Raw genomic sequence first — 25,566 nt, forward strand, 5'->3', positions numbered from 1 at the left:
CCTATCCTTTTAAGGTCAGAAGTGAGACAGTGAATTCAATCTTAATCTCCTTTCTTCTCCTGCGCCTCTAATTTTGGGCACTGGTAAAGGGACCAGTAAGAGCACGGCTTCACTGTGTTTTTCAAGCAGTTCTGTGGACAAGCAGGTAGAAAGGGAGAGTTAAAAACAAGGCAAAAAGTAAGAGATGAACAAGAATGAAGAAATAAAAGCACACAGCGTCTGTTGTGGCTTGCACTGAGATACTCCGGGAGATACTGCAGTATTTATGGGAATAATATAAGGGCTGTTTAGAGCTGCAGGTAATGGGACATAGACCACTGGCTGGCAGGCCGGTTCAGAGAGTCCTTGCTGCATTTTTCCTATTCCATGCCATGTTTCAGCTTGACGTTGTTTCTTTTGGATCACAAGGAAAGGAGCTAAGCAGTGATTTTATCCATGATCAACCACTAGAGAAAGGCATTAACTATTTCAGCAGCTGGATTAAAAGATGAATATGGGCAGACTTCTGTTTTACTCATATAATTTTATGCATCTGTGTGATGATATGACTTCTTGGGGTTGTTTAGCCTAGAGAAGTCCCTGGGGAAACCATAGAGCAGCCATCCAGTACTTGAAGGGTGTCTAGAGGAAAGATAGGGAGTTACTCCGCATCACAGAGTGTACTGAGTAGATGAGAGGTAAGGGTTTTAAACTGAAAATGGGTATATTTAGACCAGACGTTAGGAACATATTCTTTACTGTGAGGGTGCTGAGGCGCTGGCACAGGGTGCCCAGAGAAGCTGTGGCTGCCCCATCCCTGGCAGTGCTCAAGGCCAGGTTGGACACAGGGGCTTGGAGCAAGCTGCTCCAGTGGAAGGGGTCCCTGCCCGTGGCAGGGGTTGGAGCTGGATGAGCTTTAAGGGCCCTTCTGACCTGAACCATTCTGTGATTCTTCTGTAGAGTTAACTCATGGCACAGAGTTCTCATTCAGTTCTTTATTTGTACAACTGAATTTGACCTCAGATTACCTTTGGGACTTAAGGTGTGATTCCCCTCCATCCTTCTGCACTGTGAGGAAGAGACTGGTAAAGTATAAATTGTTACCAATGGAAATGGTAGCATGAGCTACAGGTCACTGGGATACCAAAAGTGCAAAACTTTCTGCCCAGAGAGGTTACAGTAGCATATGGGGAGGTCTGTCTGCTCTGTTTTGGGTGATCTTTCTTATTTTGGAGAGATACAGAGCGTATTTTCCTCCCACTGAGCTCATCCACCTCCCTGAGGAAGGAGCCTGTGCATCACTTTGTTCTCTCCTTGCACTAACGGGGTGAAGATGTAGGAGTTGGTACCGCAGTGGATTCTCCCACATGTTCCTCCTGCTGCTTGCTGTGCCCCAGAGAGACAAATTCTGTACCCATGGTGCTTCCTTCCCTCACTTCTGAGTCATTAACTTTCAAAATGCAGCAGTTCCCTGAGAAAACACACGGCATCAGCAGTCCCCGTGACAGCCGCATCTGCGCATCCGCAGTGGCAGGGGCCGACCTTGGAGCAAAGCACCAAAGTAGAACCTTCTTGCATTTCTTCTCTATACCCTGGTAATTCTCCCTGATGACCCTGGCTAAACTGTATCCTATCCACGGCCCTGTTAACAATCTGTAACACGGACACACTGCTGTGGTGGTTCTACCTGTTCATTTTTATCTTGCTCTTTAATACCACAGCAGATGATGTAAGAGAGAGGAGCTTTCATCTGACGGCCTTGGGGCGTACTTAGACAAGAGGCCAAGATCTTAGCTGGGATTTGCAGGTAAATTGCTAGGAGTGAGGATTCTGGCCTAATTATGCTTGAACTTGTAAGTTACACTATTGCTGTCATCAGAGATGTTAGGGGGGAGGTGTTCAAATTGAAACGTGAATTTTTATGAGATATATTAAACTCACAATGACAGGGGCATGCTTTATTTGGGGTATTATTTGTATACTAGATGTACAGTGGACTTACACTGTTTTGGTGGCAGGCGCTTATCACTGCACACACAGAGATGTCTTTCCTCCTTAGCTAAGGAAGAATGAAAGATTCAGAAGCAGCAAATTGAGGAATAGTGAGAAATGCAACTTTTAAAAATAATCATAAGAGAAAACAACAAACATGTTTGCTCATGTCCTTTATCTCAGTCAGCTAATCTTGCAGAATGTCAGCTTGTATAGAAATAGATTTTTACATATGAACTTGTTACATCACTTCCTAAAAAAAGAGTATTTAGCTTGTATTTAAATAGCACATTCAGAGGCTGTTTATGCAGTATTTCTGCTGCAAATGTATGATCCTTGTTAGCTAGCTAAGCGCTGTGTGAAGTTTTAAAACGACGATGTATTTATTTGCTCCTTACTGTGTGAAAGATAAAACACTCACAAAAGTATCAGTGTGAAATCTTCACATTTTTAATACCTTTATTTTAAAGAGAAATTAATTTGTTTTCTACCATTTTGAGCTCTACTGGTCAGAGGGAACAATTCTGAAAAAAAGATATGCTAAAAGCATGTGATACAGAGAAAAAAACCTGTGAAATCCATCAAATTAGTCATGGCAAGATTGAATTTTAAATTTAAACCCCATTTTATCCAAATGTAGCTTGTTTGTTTTGCTGCACTCTAACAAAGCTGAGAACTATGTAATTTCCGACTGGTGAAATATCTTGTGTCTCCCAATGGCATTTCAATACATGCTATTAATTCTTCCAAGTTAACTCTGACATAGACCCCCATGTGGTTTTAGAGGGAGCAGAGACAGCAATGTGTCTTTGGAGGTGCCATTTTTCAACTGAAATGCGAAATCAATGTCTTGAACCATTTGTGGTCATTAAAAATCCCATGGCACTCTTCTGCAAGAGCAGAGACATTGACTCCCAAGTCCTGGTGAAATTCCAGCTACGTAATTGTATTCCTCCTGATGCAGCCTTCCTTTTAAAGCTAACTTAGTGTTCCTCTTCAACTGTGCTCCCCCATTTTAAGTGGAAAATACTTCTTTTCCCTTTGTAAATTTTCATTAGTTCTGCTTTATCCTGACAGCCAGTGGAAGTCATTTCTCTTACCACATCAGTGATGCAAGTCCATGCAGTAAAAGATAGTGTGTGTGCAGAACCCCTACAATTAAAAAAGCTGTTTATTGAGGGACTAGTTAAAACAACATGGGAATTAATGGGATATATCCCTTTGAGTTAGTTGTCACAGGAGCCATAAATGCTGTAGGTGAGAAGTGTTGCTCAACCGTATGGTTCAGACCCCTCTCTACCCTGATCTTCTTGTGTTGCTGAGTGTAGCATAGAGAGTTGGTGGTATGGTCACTGCTCCCTGTCTGCGTGTAGGCAGGACCAGGAAACAGTGGTCAAAAGCGTCAGTTGTGTTGTTTGTTCTGGCAAGCCAGATTTGCCAGCAGGGCAAAACAAGGAACAACTCGTGGTTATGCAATATTAGGAAACACTTCAAGATAGAACTTCCTAGTTATCAACATTATCACAATTTGTTACACCCACCTTGTCAGCACGCTTGGCGTATCCAATGCCCACATTGGATATTAACGGAAAAATGCATAACCTTTCAAATTATCCTCCTAGATACCTAATTTCTCTTCAACTTATACTTATTTCTGTTCACAAATACATCCCTGTAGTATGAATAATAGAATCATAGAATAGTTAGGGTTGGAAAGGACCTCAAGATCATCCAGTTCCAACCGCCCTGCCATGGGCAGGGACACCTCACACTAAACCATCCCACCCAAGGCTTCATCCAACCTCTCCTTGAACACCGCCAGGGATGGAGCACTCACAACCTCCCTGGGCAACCCATGCCAGTGCCTCACCACCCTAACAGGAAAGAATTTCTTCCTTAGATCCAATCTAAACTTCCCCTGTTTAAGTTTGAACCCGTTACCCCTTGTCCTGTCACTACAGTCCCTGACGAAGAGTCCCTCCCCAGCATCCCTATAGGCCCCCTTCAGGTACTGGAATGCTGCTATGAGGTCTCCACGCAGCCTTCTCTTCTCCAGGCTGAACAGCCCCAACTTCCTCAGCCTGTCTTCATACGGGAGGTGCTCCAGTCCCCTGATCATCCTCGTGGCCTCCTCTGGACTTGTTCCAGCAGTTCCATGTCCTTTTTATGTTGAGGGCACCAGAACTGCACACAGTGCTCCAGGTGATGCATGTGGCAGGTGTAGGACTCTGGTTAGTAAAGGGTTGAACATTTCATCCAAACCAGAAATATCAGCTTAACATTTGGGTTTCTTTTGTGCTTCATGGAAAATGGGGGTAAATGATAGAGCTGCTGCTACACATCCTAGGGAATCAAAGGGGTCATGGTCACTTGCCCTGGAGAAGACACTACCTTCTTACCTCCCTGGCTGAAATGATGACTGTTGGCTCTGATGGATAGAACCATGACCTCAGGGTTTGGATGCTTCTCTTCACAAGCTGGAAGTCTCCCATATTCTGCATCCTGGGTGGGGGGGGGGGGGGGGTGTTGATTGCATTTGTGCTGTTTTCTTAATACCACAGCATACAGATTCTTTCTTCAGTTTCGCTCTTATCCTTATGTCCTTATCCTTACTTGCCCTGTGTGCCGTAGGCGGGCCTTACCTCTCCCCAAAGCATGAGATGGAAAAAGGAAGAACAGTGACACACTTGCAGGAATGTGTCGCTGCCTTCCTTTCTGCATTTTCCCCAGCACCCTGACAGATTGCATAGCTTGAATCCATATGCTTTCCTGTTCACAACAAAAAGTGTTCTTGATGGATACCTAAGGCTTTCCAAATCACTAAGGGTCATGATCCTGCAAAGAAAAGAATTGTTTCTAAGCAGAGTCTTGACTCGCATGGTTTGAACTCGGTACTTGCTAGGTTTCCTGGCATGCATCTAGCAGAATATGCATAAGAGGATCTCGGTTGTCCTTTAAAACCCTGCCCTGTCTCTTGTGCCTCAGTTTACACTTCTGCGGATGCACAGCATAGATTATTAAACTGGACAAAAATGATGCACAGTTAAACCTCAGAGCTGTGTTGAGCAAAACCATGGGCGTAGGTGGGTAACAACAGCTGCCAGTCAGCCTCTGAGGGAAGAGCACCATATGATTTCTCAGTGAACAAAACATTTAATACAAACACAACACTTTCCAAATATTCTTGAGAGTTTTCCTGAACAACTTTCTTTAAACAAAACTAATGGGCAATAAAGTCTGTTTGCTGATCGTTATGCAGATCTTCCCACTTCCACTTCACTATGAGGTTTGACTAAAATATTTATACTTTATTGCTTTGGTACACATCCTACTCCGATCCTACAGGAAGGATTTCTTAGCCTGAAGAGAGAAATGCCAAAATGTGTGTGTGGTGCTTGGTTGCTTGGTTCACCCACATTGGCTTCCTGGGTTTTGAGCATAACTATGAAGTCCTCTATGGAGCATGCAGAGCCTTTCCAGTAGGTCAAAGCTCCTCACAGGTCTAGCGAGGAGATCTTTATTTGTAAACCTGCAGTTTGATTTATTTGGAATGCCACATCTGAGAGGGTAGCATTTGGGGGTTCAGAGCTCCCATCTACCACCCTCCTGGCTTCAACAGCATTTTCATCTTCCATACATACAGACCACACCGCCCCAGATCCATTCTGCGCCACTGAAAACAAAATGGGAAGTTGTAAATGACCTTCCTGGAAATACTGCACCGGCACTTTGTAATGTCATCCTCCACCTAATACCTTTTCCAGGGCATTAGCCTAGTCCTCTTCTGTCCTTAGTGGTGGTGTGCATTAGATTATACCATTTGCCTTGTCACAGATTTTGGTGGAATTCAGGGGCAGCCCTGATGATGCATTTGGGTTCACATCTTCACCCTTTTTCAAGGTCATCTGTTTGTATCACAGGCTGGACATGAAAATAAATGGTCTTATGTTCAGTCTACCTTTGAGAATTATCTGCTTCTCGGTTTTATCGAAAGAAAAACTAGTATTATCCTCCTCTTGTTTTCAACCAAGAAAAGTAATAATTTCTGTAGATACAGTAAATGATGAGTTATATTTATTGTATGTGTCATTTGGGAGTACTAGGAATCTGAAAATCGGTTGCGTAAGTCTAGCTTCAGTTTCTTGAAATACTGCAGAATGAGTATCCATTATCTTTAAATAAACTTTAAGGGTTTTCTTGATGAGTAATTTGCTCCATAAGATTTTCTTTTTTAAACTCCCATGAAGTATATTTATAGTGCAGTGTTTAAATTCCTGATATTTATAGGGCACTTACAGTGGACATTAACCATCTTCAGCATCCCGTGTACCACTTTATTTTCAGTGACGTTGCAGAGATAATTGTGCTTGTTTTCTAGGAAAATTATATTATAATCTAAAGGGTCTGGGTCTTTTGTAGTAGTTTGAATGTTTACTGAGTTGACGAGTAACAGTGAAATCTTTGGATAGTTGGGAAGTAATCAGACTTCCCTTTTACTTGTGAGTTTGAGAGTTGGAGTTTGATCTGTATTTCAGAAATCATTCCCGTACATATTTTTGTTTAAAATTGGAATTTGATCCGTCCAAATGTGAAAGAGGCAGCACGATTAGTTACATGAAAAATGTATATGCTAAAGGTCTTGCAGGATCTTTGTTTAACATTCTGATCACATTCAAGGTGGGTTTTTCATCACTGTATCGACTATTTAATAATTGTTTTTATAACGCCAGCATCTCTTGTAGAGAGGGTTATTTAACAGAAATGAAAATCTTTAGGAATCTAGATGCACCAATCACTCACTTCTCTGCTCAGAAGCTGGCAGTGTGTTTCCAGTTTAACGTCCTCTTTTAAACCTAGCTTCTGCTACTGCTTGATGCTTCCTGTAGTACCCACCCGTGATTTGTCTGCTTGTCTCTTTAAGCTGGATGAGCAACTGCTATTTTATCAATTGTGCTCCCATACCCTAAAGCAATAAGGTTTGTGCTATTCTGTTATAGTGATAATAGGTAGCTAAAGGGTAGGGAGTCCCTTTAGAAAAAGAAAAAAAGAAACACCCAGCTTGACTTTTTAGTCCAGGTTCTTCCCCCCAAAAAAAGCATTTTCATTGAAATGCCTTTTCTTTTTTTTTTTCCCCATTTCATTTTCACTGAAAGGAGATGGTGCCTGTGATTAGTGGTGGAATGGAAAAATTTCCTGACTGTTGGAACCATTCAGTGATCCAGTCCTTTGATAGGTTACGGAAAAATATCTTATTAATCCTTTGAACTGTGTAAGTCATGAGCAGGGCTTGGGAAATAAGGTAGTGTGATACCAACGTGCAGGAGTTTAATGAAAATAAAATAATCTAAAGCATATAGCTGTATCAAATTACCCCATAGAAACCAAGTCTGTATTGCTCCACTCTAATTTCATTTTCTTATCTCTTTACATTCTCTTCCTCTTGCTCCTGGCTCTCACCTTTGATGTCATTTATATCATGGACTTTGTTCATCATAGGCACAGCTAAATACATACCTGTCTGCCTTTTTGCTGGGGTGGGAACAGGCTCTTCTGAGAGAGGTTTAAATGTCTCCTGGTCTGTCACTGAATGGTGTGTGCAAGAAAAGGGTGTGAAATGTCTTTCTATTTTTTTTTGCTTATTCCTCTTTGCAACCCCTGAGCACGGTTCTGATCTGTGCCTTTTGAAGCAAAACACTGGGAGGTTTAAGGCAACCTTCTGTGACCAGCAAACTGCACACCTTGAAGATAGAGACTCAATGAAAATGCAAAGCCCTGTGTGTTTAGAGGGACCATTCTCTGACACTGTAATGGAGTCTACAATTGCCAGTGTAACTGTTAAGGATAGAGGACAGATGTCACTGTGGGGTACTCAATTAAAAAAAATTAATAATTAAGAAAACCCAGACCCTTGTAGCTGCTCTTAATTCATATAGTGTTAAAAAACATGGGGGGATCTAGAACTGAAGAGGAGCTCTGAATTATTGTAATATAATAACTCTGTAGCTACTGCATTAAAAAGTGTCTTCAGAACATGGTGAAGCTCTGCAAGTCGTTCTTTTTGCCTTTTTCTTTTCCTCTTTGGATTTAGAAAGAAATTAGGTTTAGGGATTCAATCTGTAAGGGTATAACATATATACCCTCATAATACAAATGTGTTGGCTTGGTTCCATACTTCATCACAAGTTCTGTGGCTTTGGAAATTGTTAAGGCAAGGAAGATTTGGAGACCTGTCTTGATTACCACCAGGACCCCTCAAAAAGATGTGGATGGAAAGATTTTCTATTCCTCAGCTGTAAACAAGGAGAAGAGGTTGTGTGGAGATTTGTCCCATACCACAAGTTCAAAGCTACAAATGTGAAAATTTGGTGTTCAGATCTCAAACGCTGAAGCAAATAGGGCATGAGCTAGCCAGCTGTCTTCTATGCAGCAGACTTAAACATAGGACAAAGAGTTCGTAACTGAATGAGCAACATGTGAAATGAGATGGGCTTCTGCTCAAGTCTAGGACAGCAAACTCCCTTAATACCTCCTTGCTGGTTTTCTTGAGGTCTTACACATAGGAGAGAAAGGAGAAATGGGGGCTGTACAGCTGTTTTCCTGATATTTGGATCCAAGTAAATGTGCTGGGAAGGGGAGCAAGGACACAGTGGTGGCAGATCTAGGGTGTATTTTAAGGGCTATGTACATAGGGCTGTTAGGGTGGTGAGACACTGGAATGGGTTGCCCAGGGAGGTTGTGAGTGCTCCATCCCTGGCAGTGTTCAAGGCCAGGTTGGATGAAGCCTTGTGTGGGATGGTTTAGTGTGAGGTGTCCCTGCCCATGGCAGGGGGGTTGGAACTGGATGATCTTGAGGTCCTTTCCAACCCTAACTATTCTATGATTCTATGATTCTATATGTAATGATAATGTATTTAATTGTTCTTTAATGTGACATGCTCATTTTCACTATCTTTTTCTTCTGCAATTCCCTCAAACAGATTGCAAACCCACAAAATAGATTCAAACAAGTAGATTTGATCAGAAATCTCATATTTGGAAAATAACTATTGCCTAAAACCCAGTACCTTAACATGATAATTCTTTTCAGTCATGACATGGTTATGTATCTGGCTTGATGATCAAGTAGTGAGGTGGATCGAGAACTGGTTGAAAGGAAGAAGGCAGAGAGTTGTGGTCAATGGCGCAGAATCTAGCTGGAGGTCTGTGACTAGTGGAGTTCCTCAGGGGTCGGTGCTGGGACCGGTGCTGTTTAATATTTTCATCAATGACCTGGATGAGGGAACTGAGTGCACCCTCAGCAAGTTTGCTGATGACACAAAACTGGGAGGAGTGGCTGACACACCAGAGGACTGTGCTGCCATTCAGCGAGACCTGGACAGGCTGGAGAGTTGGGCGGGGAGAAACTTGATGAAATTTAACAAGGGCAAGTGTAGAGTCTTGCATCTGGGGAAGAACAACCCCATGTACCAGTACAGGTTGGGGGTTGACCTGCTGGAAAGTAGTGAACGGGAAAGGGACCTGGGGGTCCTGGTGGATAGGAGGATGACCATGAGCCAGCAATGTGCTCTTGTGGCCAAGAAGGCAAATGGCATCTTAGGGTGCATTAGAAAGGGAGTGGTTAGTAGGTCAAGAGAGGTTCTCCTCCCCCTCTACTCAGCCTTGGTGAGGCCGCATCTGGAATATTGCGTCCAGTTCTGGGCCCCTCTGTTCAAGAAGGACAGGGAATTGCTTGAAGGAGTCCATCGCAGAGCCACAAAGATGATTAAGGGAGTGGAACATCTCCCTTATGAGGAGAGGCTGAGGGAGCTGGGTCTCTTTAGCTTGGAGAAGAGGAGACTGAGGGGTGACCTCATCAATGTTTACAAATATGTGAAGGGTAGGTGTCAGGATGATGGAGCTAGGCTTTTTTCAGTGATATCCAGTGATAGGACAAGGGGCAATGGGTGTAAACTGGAACATAGGAAGTTCCACGTTAACATCAGGAAGAACTTCTTTACTGTAAGAGTGACAGAGCACTGGAACAGGCTGCCCAGGGGGGTTGTGGAGTCTCCTACACTGGAGATATTCAAGGCCCGCCTGGACAAGTTCCTGTGTGATGTACTGTAGGTTACCCTGCTCTTGCAGGGGGGTTGGACTAGATGATCTTTTTAGGTCCCTTCCAACCCTTGGGATTCTGTGATTCTGTGATTCTGTAATGTCTTGCTGTTGGTGTGGTACTGAAAAAAGGGAACTTTTTCTACTAGAAAATTGGCCCACTGCTACATTTTGGCTATGTTGGATCATGCAGTGCTGGCATTTGTAGTAGTGATAATGTTATGCCCTAAAAAATGAGTAATTGAACTCTTGTGAGCTTTATTCTGATGAAATCCCTGGATCACATTCCATCATCTGCTTCTCACATTCTGTTGTATACGATCATGTGGACATCACATCCACAGGTGACGTATTTGTGTATAAAGCTGTGTGTATGTGTCTGCACTCCTAAAAATATAGGCAGTATAAAGGTCTTTAAAATTTTATAACTTCTTTAAACACAAGCTAAGTTTTCCTCCCTTTGTGTCTTTCAGAGAGACTGCCACAGAGTTATCTGGAACATTACCAAGGTAAGCAAGTTGCTCTAAACTACATCTGTGTATCAACGTCTGAGAGGTGCTGAAAGAAGCAAGACCTTTAGAGCCAGAACATGATCCTTTTCCTAAGGAAAACTGCTAGGATACTGAGAACTGGGGTGCAGAGAGGAGAATACACACTGCATGACATAGACAAATAGACTGAAATACCGGCACGACCAAAACTACACAGCTTAGAGCAACATGTTGGAAGTTGCTTTGAGGCTTAGCACAGTTGTGCACCTGATGAGAAGAATCCCAGATGTGGCTTTCTTCCAGCTGTGCAGTTATACGCATTGTAGGTGGTTTGGCTTTTGCTTGAAATTTCACCTGAGGGATGAAGGGAAAGGAACTTGGATGTAGGAGGAAAAACCACTGTGATCTTAAGGCATTTTCACTTGGAAAGCAGGAAAGCAGCTTAGACCAACTTCTATGCAGAGAAATCTTTTCATTAAATAACAGAACTAGACAAGACTCCTAGGCTGCAGTAGAGGATTTTGAAGGGACCTGCCTGTGTTTTGTCAGAGGATGCAATAAAGTGCTGTAATGATGCAGATAGAGAAAAAGGTGAAGTGAAACAAAAACCCCTGATATGGTAACCTGTTACTTAGCAGAGATACTTGGTAAGTAAACAGTGCTCTCAGTCCTCTTGCATCTCCTGCCACAAGTTTTTGTTCTCTGAGGTGCAGGGGATTTTAATGGGGTCATCAGTTTGGGGTGTTTTGCTATGCTATGATTAATATCACTGTTGTAGATCATATGATATATAATGTAAAAAGAATATTTCAGCAGGAAAGTTCTTTAAGCATGATAATTTATGCAAGTTAGAGAGAAGGACTTGGGGGTGCTGGTCGATGAGAAAATGAACATGAGCCGGCTTCACTGTGCACTCGCAGCCCAGAAAGCAACCGTATCCTGGGCTGCATCAAAAGGAGTGTGACCAGCAGGGCGAAGGAGGTGATCCTGCCCCTCTACTCTGCTCTTGTGAGACCTCACCTGGAGCATTGTGTGCAGTTCTGGTGTGCTCAACATAAAAAGGACATGGAACTGCTAGAACAAGTCCAGAGGAGGCTAACGAGGATGATCAGGGGACTGGAGCACCTCCCGTATGAAGACAGGCTGAGGAAGTTGGGGCTGTTCAGCCTGGAGAAGAGAAGGCAGCGTGGGGACCTCATAGCAGCCTTCCAGTATCTGAAGGGAGCCTATAGGGATGCTCTTCATCAGGGACTGTAGTGACAGGACAAGGGGTAACGGGTTAAAATGTAAACGGGGGAAGTTTAGTTTGGATCTAAGGAAGAAATTCTTTACTATGAGGGTGGTGAGGCACTGGAATGGGTTGCCCAGGGAGGTTGTGAATGATCCATGCCTGCTGGTGCTCAAGGCCAGGTTGGACAGAGCTGTGGGTGAGATGGTTTAGTGTGAGGTGTCCTTGCCCATGGCAGGGGTTTAGAACTGAATGATCTCTAAGGTCCTTTCCAACCCTAACTATTCTATGATTCTATGATTAACTTATTTCTTTTCTAAGGTGGAAAAGAATTGTCTGCCTTTCTTTATGGTGGATGTAGTATATCAGTTGGCTAGTCTGCATTGTAAGCTGTAAAAATGTAGATTTTTTCATAGTATGTGATGATTTTCCACCTGTACGTGATGATTTTTCCCCCCTCTGTAATGTATCACCTTGTTCTGTGAGTATAAAGTTGTGTGATTTATATCAGGTGTTCATTTATTAGATTCCTTTCTTTTTATGTCTTACCATCACTTGATATTCTCAGCTGTGCAAGCAAATATGCTGGTGAAATTTTGCCAAGCATTTGCAATGCTGACCAATAACCATGTCTGCCTGATACACAGAAGTTTTTATTCATCTTCATTGCAAATGAATTACAATTCTTCATATAAACAAAAATAAAGAAAGAAAACAGGGATTCAACAGAGCAGCTGTCTCCTTGTTTAGGAATGTCAACGACAATGCCTAGCTATATCTTTTAATATGGTTAGTGCTAGAATATTTCTAGTTAGACCACATGCCCCAATTGGTTAGGTATTATATGACTAATATACTGGAAACATGAAGTCCTTGTACTGCAGAAATGAATTCCACTTTAAATTAAAGTTAAAATGAGAGCTATGGGTGCTTGAATAAACATTGCATTTCGTACTTGCCATTAATGATTGCGTAAATGTGGGTTTTGAGTTATTACCACAAGGCTTTAATTTCAGCCATGGCAAGAAGTCACCAGTAAAAATCAGATTGTACAAGCAATGTGCACAAGGCGTTGCAATTCTGTTATAAATATTAAAACCTATAATCTTGTCTTGATTTAAAACAAATGTTTACAGCTGTGCACAGGTTGGCTACTCCTCCAGCCTTCATGGGGATTCACCTGTTCCTGCGTTTCTCTAAACAAGCTGTTCCTTGGAGTTTTTAATCTTACGTTGTGATGTATTAATCTAATTTTTTTTGTTGTTCTTCTTTTAAACTTCAAGTGAACCATTTTTCTATTATTAATTCATAGCAGCAAAACAGTCTAATTTCCCCTCCTACACCACATCTTCTTCCACCTGCAGCTATTTCATAGCATATAAAATTTTAGGTGTTGCACCTTGAAATGATGAAACTAATAACCACTTTCCCACAGTCACTGTGCTTGTGGTATTTTGTCTGATGGGGCTGAAAAAGCCATCTGTAATGCTAGAAATGTAACTCTCATTTGTGCAAGCAAACCTGATGTCTTTTCTCAGGGCATTAATGACTCATAGAACCACAGAATGGTTTGGGTTGGAAGAGACATTAAAGCTCATCCAGTTCCAACCCACTGCCACAGGCAGGGACACCTTCCACTAGACCAGGCTGCTCCAAGTCCCATGCAACCTGGCCTTGAACACTGCCAGGGATGGGGCAGCCACAGCTTCTCTGGGCACCCTGTGCCAGGGCCTCACCACCCTCATGGTGAAGAACTTCTTCCTTGTATCCAACCTAAATTTCCACTGTTTAAGCCTGTACCCATTACCCCTTGTTGTCTCTCTACAGTCCATGATGAAGAGTCCCTTTCTGCCATTCTTGTAGGCCCCCTTCAGACACTGGAAGGCTGCTATGACGTCTCCACACAGCTTCTCTTCTCCAGGCTGAACAGCTCCAATGTTTGTTAGCCTGTAGATTCATGGATATATTTGCGGCAAGGATTGAGCAAATACTTTTCAAGCATTAAAGTGGTGAAAGGGTTTTCACTGCAAGCGATGTAAGTGTGAGCAGATGTGTCTGTACTTGGAATGTGTTGTCTGACTGTCAGGAAGGATTAGACACTGGTAGCATTAATTTTTTGATGTGATTAAAGCGAAAACCAAAGAACTGATGAAAAAAGAAGAATAAAATCTCCAAATTTTGCATAGTTGACTTAAAGAAGGAAAGTTCAGGATTTTTCCTAGAAAGCCTTTGTAAATATTCTGAAGTCACAGAAGAGAGTATTTTTTGCATTCTCTTGTCTCTTACAGTAACCAAGTGAGGTTACGTATGTGCATTTTAAAGAAAGCAAACATAACAGTGTCTTGTAAAATGGTGATTCTTTTAATGTAGTAATTTTCCATTAAATATTGCTGATTGTTCTCTAGTTATTATATTTAAGAGGAAGAAGAAATTACCTTCTTGCCGATGAAGAATATGTATCATTGATAGGCAAAAGTAGAAAACTGAGTTGTTGGGCATCATTTAGAAGAAAAGCTGCTAGATTAACTTTGCCTGTAGAAAGACATGCTTGATTATATTAAGTCGGTTTTAATTTACCAGTTATTTCTGATGATTTCGGGAAGCTCAGGCTAGAGAAGGAATTGAAAAATTTCAACTCAAAATGCGATAAGGAAGCTTTACAATTTGTATATTAAATGACATTATTATATCCATGAATGTATATTGTTTTATTCGAAGAAAGGCTTTCTGTATGCAACAGCACATCAAAGAACAGATCTTCACAAGGAAAACTTTATAATAATATTAAGTTGTTCATTGCATGACCTATTTAGAGTACTCAGATACTTCTTGTTGTAGACTACATAATTAAATTTTAAATGGAACATGATAAAGAAATTATACTGGTGATCTCCAGAGATTTGAATACCCTATTTGGATCTTCACAAGAGTGTAGCAAAGGCATACTTTAAAATTTAATAAAGGTCTGGCCTATTTTTTTTTTCCCTTTTAGATGTTCTATAGCTGTTATGGCAGTCCTGTTTCATACTGTATTTGCTCTTAGAACTACATAGATGTTACCTGCGTTACAGACCAAACTAAAAGTATTAAAGAAACACAGCTCAAGAAACCCACTATTCAAACATATTGCAAAACAATTAAAGAATGAAGATCATCTCCTAAAATCTTGTGGTGACCAAGCTTGTCACCACCCTTTTGCAGGCTAGCATCTGAGCTAAGCATTCGAGGGGAGCCGTAAATGAGCAAGGTGGAGTGCTTGAGCAAAGTGCAAAGCCCTATGGGCATGAGGGAGATGATGTTTGGAGCTTAAATAAGAAAATGCTCAGCTTCAGTATCAAAGGAGTGATTCCAGTCTCCAGTCACTTCTGTTTGTTTCTGTGAAAGTTACTTTATATTTAAAGAAAAACAAATATTTTAAATATAGACTAACCACATGGATTATTTATTTGCTTAATGCTAGGATAGTAATGATAACAGAAGTAAATCTGGGCTACTTTTCCACTTCTGTGTAGTGGCTCAATTTTACATTTCACTCAAGAGGGGGAGTAAAGTTTAAGTGGTCTCTTCCTCCTCTGAACTGTTCTTCCCTAACGCTTAACACAAACTCGAGAATAATTTGCATAGATTTTTTTCGTACAAAAACTTGTAGAATTTAAGCAGCCCCTGCTTAAATCTTGAGCATAACTCAAGAAAACTTGCATTTTGAGGTGAAGGCCATCTTAAAACTGCCATTAAGAAATTTCTTTAGAGGGGTGGGAGGAAATCTGCAATAAAATATGATGGCATGGATGCGTTGATATAAAAAAGGTAAAGTATTTTCAAAACAGAAATGTAAACCTTCAGCTTCTCGTAGAATCATAGAATCGTCAGGGTTGGAAAGGATCTTAAGATCATCCAGTTCCAACCCCCCTGCCATGGGCAGGGACACCTCACACTAAACCATCCCACACAAGGCTTCATCCAACCTGGCCTTGAACACCGCCAGGGATGGAGCACTCACAACCTCCCTGGGCAACCCATTCCAGTGCCTCACCACTCTCACAGTAAAGAACCTCCTTCTTATGTCCAATCTAAACTTCACCTGTTTAAGTTTTAACCCATTACCATTGTTTTAGAATTACAACAATTTGCAAAACAGTGGTCTGGTGTAGGGTGCGAATTTTAAGCCCTCTTGAGCTGGGAACTTATTCTCTGCCTTCCTGTTTCTTTAATAATGGCTAAGTTCCATTTACTGCAGAGACTTGTGTTCTTGCAGGTCTACAGCATTTTGAAAGTAGAATATAAGTACTGAAGTCACTTCTGTACTTTTGAAAAATGTTAACCTGCAACTTCACCATTATTTAAATCTAATGCAACTAAGCTTTTATCTAAAGGGAGAAGAAGAATTGACAACCCACCATATGACAAGCAAAATGAAATCTCTTGATCACTAACTGTCAGCAGTCTTTCTAATACCATTGTGTTAGGGAATGATATGTCTTCCAAGGAGCTAAGTACACAAGGTTTTGAATCATTTCTGTCTTGACAGCCTAACACAAGTAACTACTTGTAAGTGCTTGGATGAATTATAAAATCTATGTGGCTCAGTAGAGTGAGTTAATAAAACATCTATGAGGATTTTAATTACTATAAAATGAAAATGACTATTTCCTGACAGTAATAGGTGCATGGACTGAAGGCCTACTTGACATCTCAGTTGCTTTCTTAACTGCTTTTGCATGGACAGTGGAGCTGGGGTTAGCTTCTGTGTTTGTTCTTCTGCTTCCCCTCCAGCTGAGATCTTCTGCCAAGCAGTTTCTCTCACTCTGAGAACACCAGATTATGCCTTTCACCCCTCATGCTTCATATACCGTAGATGTCCTCTCTTGTTGCTAGTGCTGCTTTACAGTCACCAAAGGCTTGAATGCCCATCCACCTACACCATACGTGTGTCTCTGCCAGACTATGACAGAATTGTCCTTATCTTGATATAATGTTTACAGAAGTTTTAGTCTCTCTTAAATAAAGCAGGGATTTGGCATAGTCCATTTGTGACCCTATCTTTTAATGGAAAAGTTCTGCTTTCCAACTCCAAATTCTTTCTCAAAACTCACTTTCATTTAGAGACATATAAATAATAGGTCAAGAAAATGTTGTTCATCCCGGGTGTCAGGCAGTGGTAGCTAATAGCATTAAAATCTCTTGAATGTCCAACTATATGCAGCTAACCAGAGTCAGTCTTTGGAAATGATATCATCTTGTATCTTTTCTGAAACCACATCATTAAAAAGAAAAGAAAAAGATTCCAGCCCTCGATATTTAAATCTTCTCAAGTCAACTGTCTTAAAGAGCAGGTTTTCCATAATTTGGATGTCTGTTATTTCCTTCAGAAAATCATTATTTTAAATTGAGACTTGAATTTAAGTAATCATTCCCTTAAAAAAAAAAAAAAAAAAAGAAAAAAAAGATGTTTGACTTTCTCTATGCCTCAGATGCTTATTTCTAACTACTCTTTTCTTTCATCTAACCTTTGAGCCATTTTTCTGTACTCCAACCAGGACTGCCTGTTACCCATTGTATGAGCTGTATCGGAATGCCATGATGTTGTTTGGGCTTTCTGAGGTGCTGTGATATAAATCACAGTAATTATTTGGGGTAGTAGCAAGTTTGCTGTTAGTGTAAGTGAATCTGTTTTTTTTTGTCAGGAAATAATACACATATTGTCCCTTCACTATTCTGACTTCTATCTTTTCTAAGGAAAGCTTCAGTATCATTACAACATGACGTGGATTCATTCCATCTAGTAGCTGTTGGCACTTTTTTGTTGTTGTTTTGCATCCATTTTGAAATATGTTTTTTACAGCTAATGTTAATCTTAAAACACACTTATGTGCAATCTGATCTGTTTCTGAAGAGATATCTTAGAAATCTTAAGAGGAGCCCAAGGAGCATGGAGGTGATTATCCATATGTGCTTACTGATGACTTGCATTCAAAAATTACTAAGATACCAATGGCAGGATTCCCATCTCCTAAATTTAGCTACCACGAAAGTCCTCATTCTGAAGAACCAAGGAAGAAATGAAGAGAAATAGGTACCTCATCTCAGGACAGGATGAATAGCCTTGGGGAATTGTTTTTCTTTCTCCATTGCCTGAAAGTTGAGCCTGGGGGAATAGCATAGTCTAGATGTTTCACCTGATGATAGATTTAATTTAAGGTGAGTTTTATAAGTGTTAAAGTGCCAAATGACGTAAGCTGATGCCTACTGGAGTTTTGAGGACATTGCCATGCTTAACCTCAAAAAAACTTTCAATATTTGGTACTTAAGCCCTAAATATAGACCTGTCAGGGCGGGGGGGGAGGTCAGACATAAAAGATGGTTGGACTTGATATGGCTCTGACCCAGAAGGCAGCAGCTCTCCTCACAGTGCAGAGCCCTCAGTAATCACAGCTCACAGTCTGAAACAGTTCCTAATTTTACATAGCCTTTGAATCTTAAAATGAGTGTAAGTGATTTTACACAGCGTTGGGTTTTGAACCCACAACCATTTTCACTAGCCACTGTTAGCACCTCTCACAAACGGTAATGGATTTGATAGCAAACCTTTATCTTAAAAGTCTGGTAGGGCTTTCATTTTTATTCCCTGTTGTAAGACTCTAAAACTAGAGACAGATTCCCTTTTTTTTTTTTCCTGTTATTCACCTTTACCAGACTTCCAAGCATCTTTTTAACTCGCCTTACAAAGCACTGCCAGCCAAACATGCCCAAAGAGGATAATGTGCAGCAAAACTGAAAGGACTCAGATCTGGGTTTTTTTTTTTTTCCATTCCTGAAGGTGAATTCCAAGATCATGATTATTTTTATTTATACAGTGCCTAAAGAGTGCTAAATACTTTATGGAACAAATAAAAGACCTCTTGTAAAAAGCACGCATTCCTATAATCTAATTTTAGTCTCAAATCAGGCAGTATGAATGCTAAGCAGCAGGGCTTGAAGAAAAATGGAAGGTATATGAGGGCTACACTAATAAGATTGAGCAGCTTTTTATGTTCATTATCTGTTCCACTTAATAGTGCTGCAGTATCTTACTGGTTTATGTTAAATTTACATTGGTCTGTGGAGAAGATTTGACTGACACAGAATGGTATTTCTTGGGTTTGCTTAAAAAATGAGCCTTTGAATAGCAGTTTGAAGGAAGATAGAGAAAGAGACCATTATAGATGGATTTTGAGTGGCCATTCCAATGTAAGAAACGGCCAACTAACTTAAAATACAAAGGTTTTCTTTCCCCTCCTCGCTTCATTTATCAGCTCAGTTGAAATACTTGTGCTCCAAGCTGGTAATTCATGTGTATCCTTAAGTGTTGCTTTAGTACTTAAGATCATCAGCACAATGTCAGTGCAAAGCATTAAACTTGTGGGAATAACTTCAGATATATATATGTATATATATATATATGCATTTGTGCATTTGGGGGAAGGTGTATGTATATCAGCTTCTGGAGAATCAGAGCAGCAACTGAAGTCAAGGAGAGCTTTGTTGACAATGCTGGAGTTGGTAAGTTTTCTCTTAGTACCTTTGCAAGGCATGTGTCATATATTACATATATATATATGATTATATAATAGTGTGTTATATGTTTTGTAAGTAGTTAGAAATGAGCTGCTGATTATTTTGTTATCATCCTTACCATTGGTGCCAGAACAGCAGTAGTAAGGTACATGGATGGGGCAGTGTCAGGAGACCCACACTCATACTCCTAAGACAGCAGAGACTCCAGTTCAGTACTCTCCTCAATGTTCTTTGCCTTCTGAGCATTGCTTTTATTTATTAAGTAATAGCTATTGTAACATTTACAAAAATTGCAACTGTTTGAACGGTTTCAACAGATTTGCTGTGAATTGCAAGCAAGTTTTACGCAATTCTGAGTAAATTATTTAAAGAGGCTTAAAAAAACCCCAGGAACCAAACACGTCCCCAGTGCTCAAGGTTAACAGTTTATACTTCATCTACATTATATTAAAAACATTTTTACTGGATCCCATAAACGTTGCACATTTTAAAAGGGCAATGATCACAGTGGGATTAGATACGTTACATAAAGCCAGACGCAAGGCCTGCAAGCAGCAATTGGTGGCTGTTTTGCACTTTCTAAGGGTGCTGACTTGAGACTCCTCTTGTGAGATGCTGCAGTTCTTCCCCTCTGTGCCTTGCCAATAGAAGCAAGGCAGCCCCTAAAGTTTTTCTGTGGTCAGCCGAAGACAACTGTGAGGCTCAAACTCACGTGTTTGGAGCAGTGTCTCATAGTGGTGCCATAATTCTCTTACCAGCAGGGATGTTTTGCCAGTTTGGAGCCACTGAGGACCTACCCCACTTTCTGTGTATGTCTTCCCTATGTATTTTGCAAGTTGTGTCCTACACAGCACTTCTTCAACAGCAAAGTGCCGGTGCGGCGCTTCTCTTCTATAATGGAAAATATTTTTCATTGAGACCCTTGGAATTTTTAGAGCTTTCACATTGTTTTCTGCAGGGAACATTTAAGACTCAGCAAAGCCATGATGTTGTAGAGTTGGATGCAAATCATGTCTGCTTGCTAATGAATCTAATCTTAATGAATGTCCGTGGAAAAAGAAAGAGGGAAAGCAAGATACTAGGCTTCACCTCACACACATTAAAAAGAATTGACTTTCAGCCTTTTCTGGTTATTTTGCTTTTGAATTTTTAGATACTGATCTCACAATGGTTCACGTGCTTAATTTTGGGGAATAGCCTTGCTGGTACCAAAGTAACTGCACAAGTCAGTGGAATTTTAGCATCGGTGTTGTTGCTTGCTCATTGCCGTGAAATGAGTATCACCTTATTTGATCCTGAGCTTGTCACTAAGACTATATAGACAGCTCTACTTGATCAAGAAAGAAGAATATACACATAACAACTTGGTTTTGGTAGCATCCTCTTGGAACATGAATTGAGAATCATAAAGTCAAAGTTTAACATAAGGGCCTAAATGGCTCCTAATGCAATTTAGATAGATGGTTTGGGTTAAATAAGAGTACTGGAAGACTGCAGGTGCCAGCGACTTTGGTTCAAAGGGCAAGTGTGCTTTTCTGAACCAGGCTATTAATTCAATCTTTTAAAAAGTGGCTGTGACATTTAGGAAATTGGCAAGGGCTTGCTGCTCAGGAGCCCATCTTTTAGCTGGGAATTCAAAAGGTATTTTCTTTATTGATATATTCTACTGGGGGGTACAAACGCACCTGCACCGATGATCTTGTGAATGCCACAGAGACTGTGTCTTTTCTCAGTCGCTGGGAGCTTTCATTCCAGGATCGCATGGTGAAGTAAGCAGAAGTTCCTAAAAAGTTTAATTTAACAAAAATGAAATATTATTATTCATGTCATGAGTAATTGAATCCGCAGATGTTCTCATTCTGTATCAATGGCTGGGGACAATATGACTCTAGATAGACTGTGACAACATGAATTGATTTCTTTCTCTTTTTTTTTTTTTCCTTTTTTCTTTCTCTATTTTTTTTTTTTTTAGTTTCTTTTTAAACCTGTGAAGCGACTGTGGAGTTTTTGGGTTGTTTTTTTAGCTGATTGCTTGGAACTGACACTACAGGCTGTGCAGCTGTAAAAAAGACCTTCTCATTTTCATTGAGAGTAAATAAAATAAAGTATTGCAGAAATAGCATTGCTTTTTTTTCCTGGTCCTGCCCTTGCAGAAATAAACAGAGATAAAGCAATTGAATTTGGAGCGGCGTTCTCAGGAAGAGATGGTTGCTGCTAACACTGAATATTCAGAATATAATAATAAAAGCAATCATGTTGCTAAAAAGCCACCTGTTACTTCCTTCAGTTTTTATCTAGAGTTCAGGTTTTTTGTTTCTGAATCTATAGCAGGGATGGGGAGCCCAGTTCCTTCAAATCCTTATTACGTGTGCATGATAGTAATTCCTTATTAAAGTTGAGTAGAGAAAGAAACGATGCTCGCTAACATTTCCAAAGCTGTAAAAGATGAGTGTTTCCACGAAGGAGCAGAAGTAGAAAAACTTTAAAGTGCTTGTTAAGGCATGCACACAGAGTACAGACAAGCAATAAGTCTGTTTTGCTGAACTGTGAAATTTCACTGAGTAATTTCTCTAATAACAGAATAGATATTGCACCTCTGACCCCAGAGGAGCTGCAGGCTCGGTGCAGCAGCCGGCCCTGGCATCAGCAGAAACTTGTGCAACCAAAGCACGGGCTGCGTGCTGAGTGGTGGGAAGACAAGGAAAAAGGTGGTAACAGAAGAAATGTGACATACAACTTGTAAATGTCCTGGCTGATTGAAAAAATCAGAGAATGATTAATGGTGACGGTACTTTATTCATTGATTTCCACCCCTCCGTGACCTGTTCTTCGGTGGAGCTGCACAGTTGTGGCCATAGCTGTGTGTTTGACAGCTACCTCCTAATTCCAAAGAAAGCATTCAATCCGCTATGAATGTACAGTAGCAGAAATTTTTAATTGTCATTTTCATGTTAGCTTTCTCTTCTGGAAATGATGCAGCGGTGATGCTTTTCCTTTGTGTTACGGAGAATGCCTGGGGAAATAACAGTTCAGTAGCTGGAGCAGGAAGAAAAAAACCCCCCACAGTATCCCTCAGGATAATGCTGCACGTGCAGAAATGGGGAAAGAAATCATATAAGAAAAACATTCAGTTAAAGCAGCAACTTATATCTTCTATTTCAAAACTTGCAAGGTGAAAAAGAGTGATGTGGTTTAAAGGGGATATTGATCTGGTTGAGCTATGCGTGAACTCATGCTACAACCTCAGTGCTTCTCTGGTCTCTGAACCTCTTAGAATTAATGCAGGGGTTTTAGATTGATTGCTTGAAGTTTTTTTCTGTAAAAACAGTGAGGCTGATGAATGGCAAGTACTGTGGGTGATTCAGAAATAAATAAATAAAGAAGTTACTTGAAGGACTGAGAGCAACTTTGTCAGTTGTACTTTCTTGTTGTGCTGCGTAGTTAGAGCAAGGTAGCAAGAGATTCTGTCTCATTTCTTCTGCCTTCCCTTTTACCTTGTGAGTGATTGACTTTCTTCAGCAGCTCCATCAGGTAATGTGACATAAATGGGAAATAAATTCCCGTCATGAGTTTGTCTCACAGTGCCAGGGACATAACAGACATTCCCAGGTATTCATCCATTTGAAAAGAAATCAAGAGCTCAGGCAGATGTTGGAAATCTGGCAGTCAAGTTTGGTCTGCTCTTCTAATGCAGGTTTGAAAATGTTCATCTTGAGTAGGTGATACTTTATTGACTTGTGGGATGCTGTGGGGCCTTGGTGGTGAGTGCCGGGTAATAGAAAATATGCAGCAGGAGCTGTTTGTTATTTAGGAGCTCTTAACACAGCAGCGTTCAGGAGGAAGCCAGTGGTTCATCTCTTCATCTGGTATTATGTAGCAGCTGCTTCGAAAGGCAGGCTGGCAAAGTGGAGAAAAGGCAGCTATGCAAAGAAATATCTGCAGGAAAATCTTTTCAGCACCTACCCAAACCTCTTTTCAGAGAAATCAAATGCTTTATATTGTCAAAATATATAATATATAATATATAATATATAATATATAATATATAATATATAATATATAATATATAATATATAATATATAATATATAATATATAATATATAATATATAAATCAAATGCTTTATATTGCACTTGTTTTCTATGGGGCTTAGGGCTTTTATAACTCCTGAAATTCTACTTTTTCAAGAGATACAGATGTCCAGTTTTCTTCTGACTTTTAGCTGTGATGATGATTTCTTTGGATGAACCAAAGACAAAAACTTGTTTCCTTTTGTATATTCAATTTGGATTAACTTCGTTCTCTGAGACAAGGCACCGATTTAAGGAATTACAGCTAGAATTCACCAAAACAATGAGTAAGGAAATAAGGTTTCCCAATTAATAAAGAAAAGCCTAAATTACTTTTTTTTCCCCCCTGTTTGCCTGTATTCTCCATGCATCAAAGCTGGTCTCTTCTGACCTTCTAAAGGCTTACAAAATGAATGGTCTCTGTATATCTTATGGTGAAGCATCAAGTCTAATACAAGAAAATCTAAATGTCCAAAGCAAAATGATACATAAAATAGAAGTCCAAAACCTCCACCAAACCCATTTTTTGGTATTATTCTGCCTATGTAAGAACATCTCGGGGTAACTAAGAGACAGTTGCACACGATTTGCCTGTGCCCAGTAATGCCAGCACAATGCTCATCATTGGATGCTTCTCTCGCTGTGGTTTTTAGTCTTCCGTATATGCAGAAATGCTCAAAATGTGCTTTCAAAAAAAATCTGCTCCAAACACCAGTCTCTTTTACTGGTATTTCCTGATAGAAAAAAAGGGGCTTTTATCACATATCCCATATGTGCTTTATGGTGCTGAGACTTGATAACTGAGATATGATTTTATAATGAAAAATCCCCCAGGGAAGCGTGCAGATGTACTGTGGAAAGACACTGACACTTTATGCTTTATTTGTAGGGAGGGTATGAAGAATTTCTTCCCTTCTTTTGAACAGAAAAGAACCTTAAATTGAAAAGTAATCTCGTGCCTCTTGTAAAACTCCCGAAGATATATGTCCAAGTGGTGGCTGAATGATGTCCACATTAAAATGGTACTCTGCAACACATCAGCCTAAATATGGAAAATATACCTGATCACTGATGGTATCGCTGTCCCCTTCCTTTCAACTAAATATGAAAGAAAAATAAATCTGAAGCCTTTGGAATTTGAAGTGAATCCTACAGCTAAGGAAATTCAGCAAGATGCTAGTGAAGGGGGCTGTTGATGCCATGCTCCATACTGGAAAGCTGTCTTGTGATTGAATGCAAATGTGACTTAGATGTGTAAATCATATTCAAGATTTCATCAGTAAGCCTTTAATATATCTAGAAACTATCTTAAAGCATTTAAATAAAATGTTAATTGAAAGTAAGGAATAGTGTTAGCAAGCTCTTTCAAAGAAAGCTTCAATTCAAGGCACGTAACAAGGAAGCAAGCGCTCTGATCTAGTCAAACAGAACCTCCCATGGTAAAAACCTATAATTGTTTTAAAGTTCTCTGAAAACCTACATCTCTGTTCTCATCTCATCCCACACACTGTGGTACTCCTTATGTTCCTCACTCTCCTCTCTCAGAGCTGACTTTCTTTGTAGCCTTCTCCCACTCCCAGCGTGCTGCCTTCTCTCACCTCCTACGCATGGAGCTGCCTCCTGCTGCCCATACAACAAGCACTTTTCTACACATCCCAGCCCTTTCCTTTCCTTGAGCTTGTCTGTGCTGAATTCCCTACAAAGCCATCAGGATGTCTTACCCTGCACCAAAATACAGAAGGTGAACTTTGTTTCCAAACGGAGGAAAATCTCAGTAATAAGCCAGGCTCTCTTCTGAGAGCAGTCATCGGATGGAGCAAATGACTGATCTTTGTATTTAATGAAACCAAACCTATTTTAAAGCATAAAGACAGAGGGGTTGAGCTAGACTGCAACCCTCTAGTGCCTATGGAAATGCCTTCACAAGCAGCAGGGCAATTCTCAGCAACGGTGACTTTAGTGGTTCAGCTTCAACCTGCCTGGGTTCAATTCCTCAACAAAAGCTTGATATTAGTCCTAAGAGCTAGAAGCGTGGGAGCACAGAAGCACGAGCATCTCTTGCTGCAGCTCTGGGTTTGATTGTCACTCCTTACCTACTCATTAAGCAGAGGGATTTTGGAGGTATTTGCAAAGTTACCTTCCTATCTGCAGATGGTCT

The 25,566-nt window shown here is 40.5% G+C and overlaps 1 protein-coding gene across 1 annotated transcript in view; it reads left to right on the forward strand.

Moving 5' to 3' along the window:
- CELF2 (CUGBP Elav-like family member 2) overlaps positions 1 to 25,566 on the forward strand; it is a 393,255-nt gene that overhangs the window by 66,240 nt on the left and 301,449 nt on the right. Inside the window, exon 2 of the mRNA XM_065666773.1 lies at positions 10,539 to 10,574. Within this exon, the coding sequence (XP_065522845.1) occupies positions 10,539 to 10,574 (36 nt within the window). The remainder of the gene's footprint in view (positions 1 to 10,538; positions 10,575 to 25,566) is intronic.

This window comes from Lathamus discolor, chromosome 1 (assembly GCF_037157495.1).
Source record: "Lathamus discolor isolate bLatDis1 chromosome 1, bLatDis1.hap1, whole genome shotgun sequence".
Lineage (NCBI taxonomy): Eukaryota > Metazoa > Chordata > Aves > Psittaciformes > Psittacidae > Lathamus > Lathamus discolor.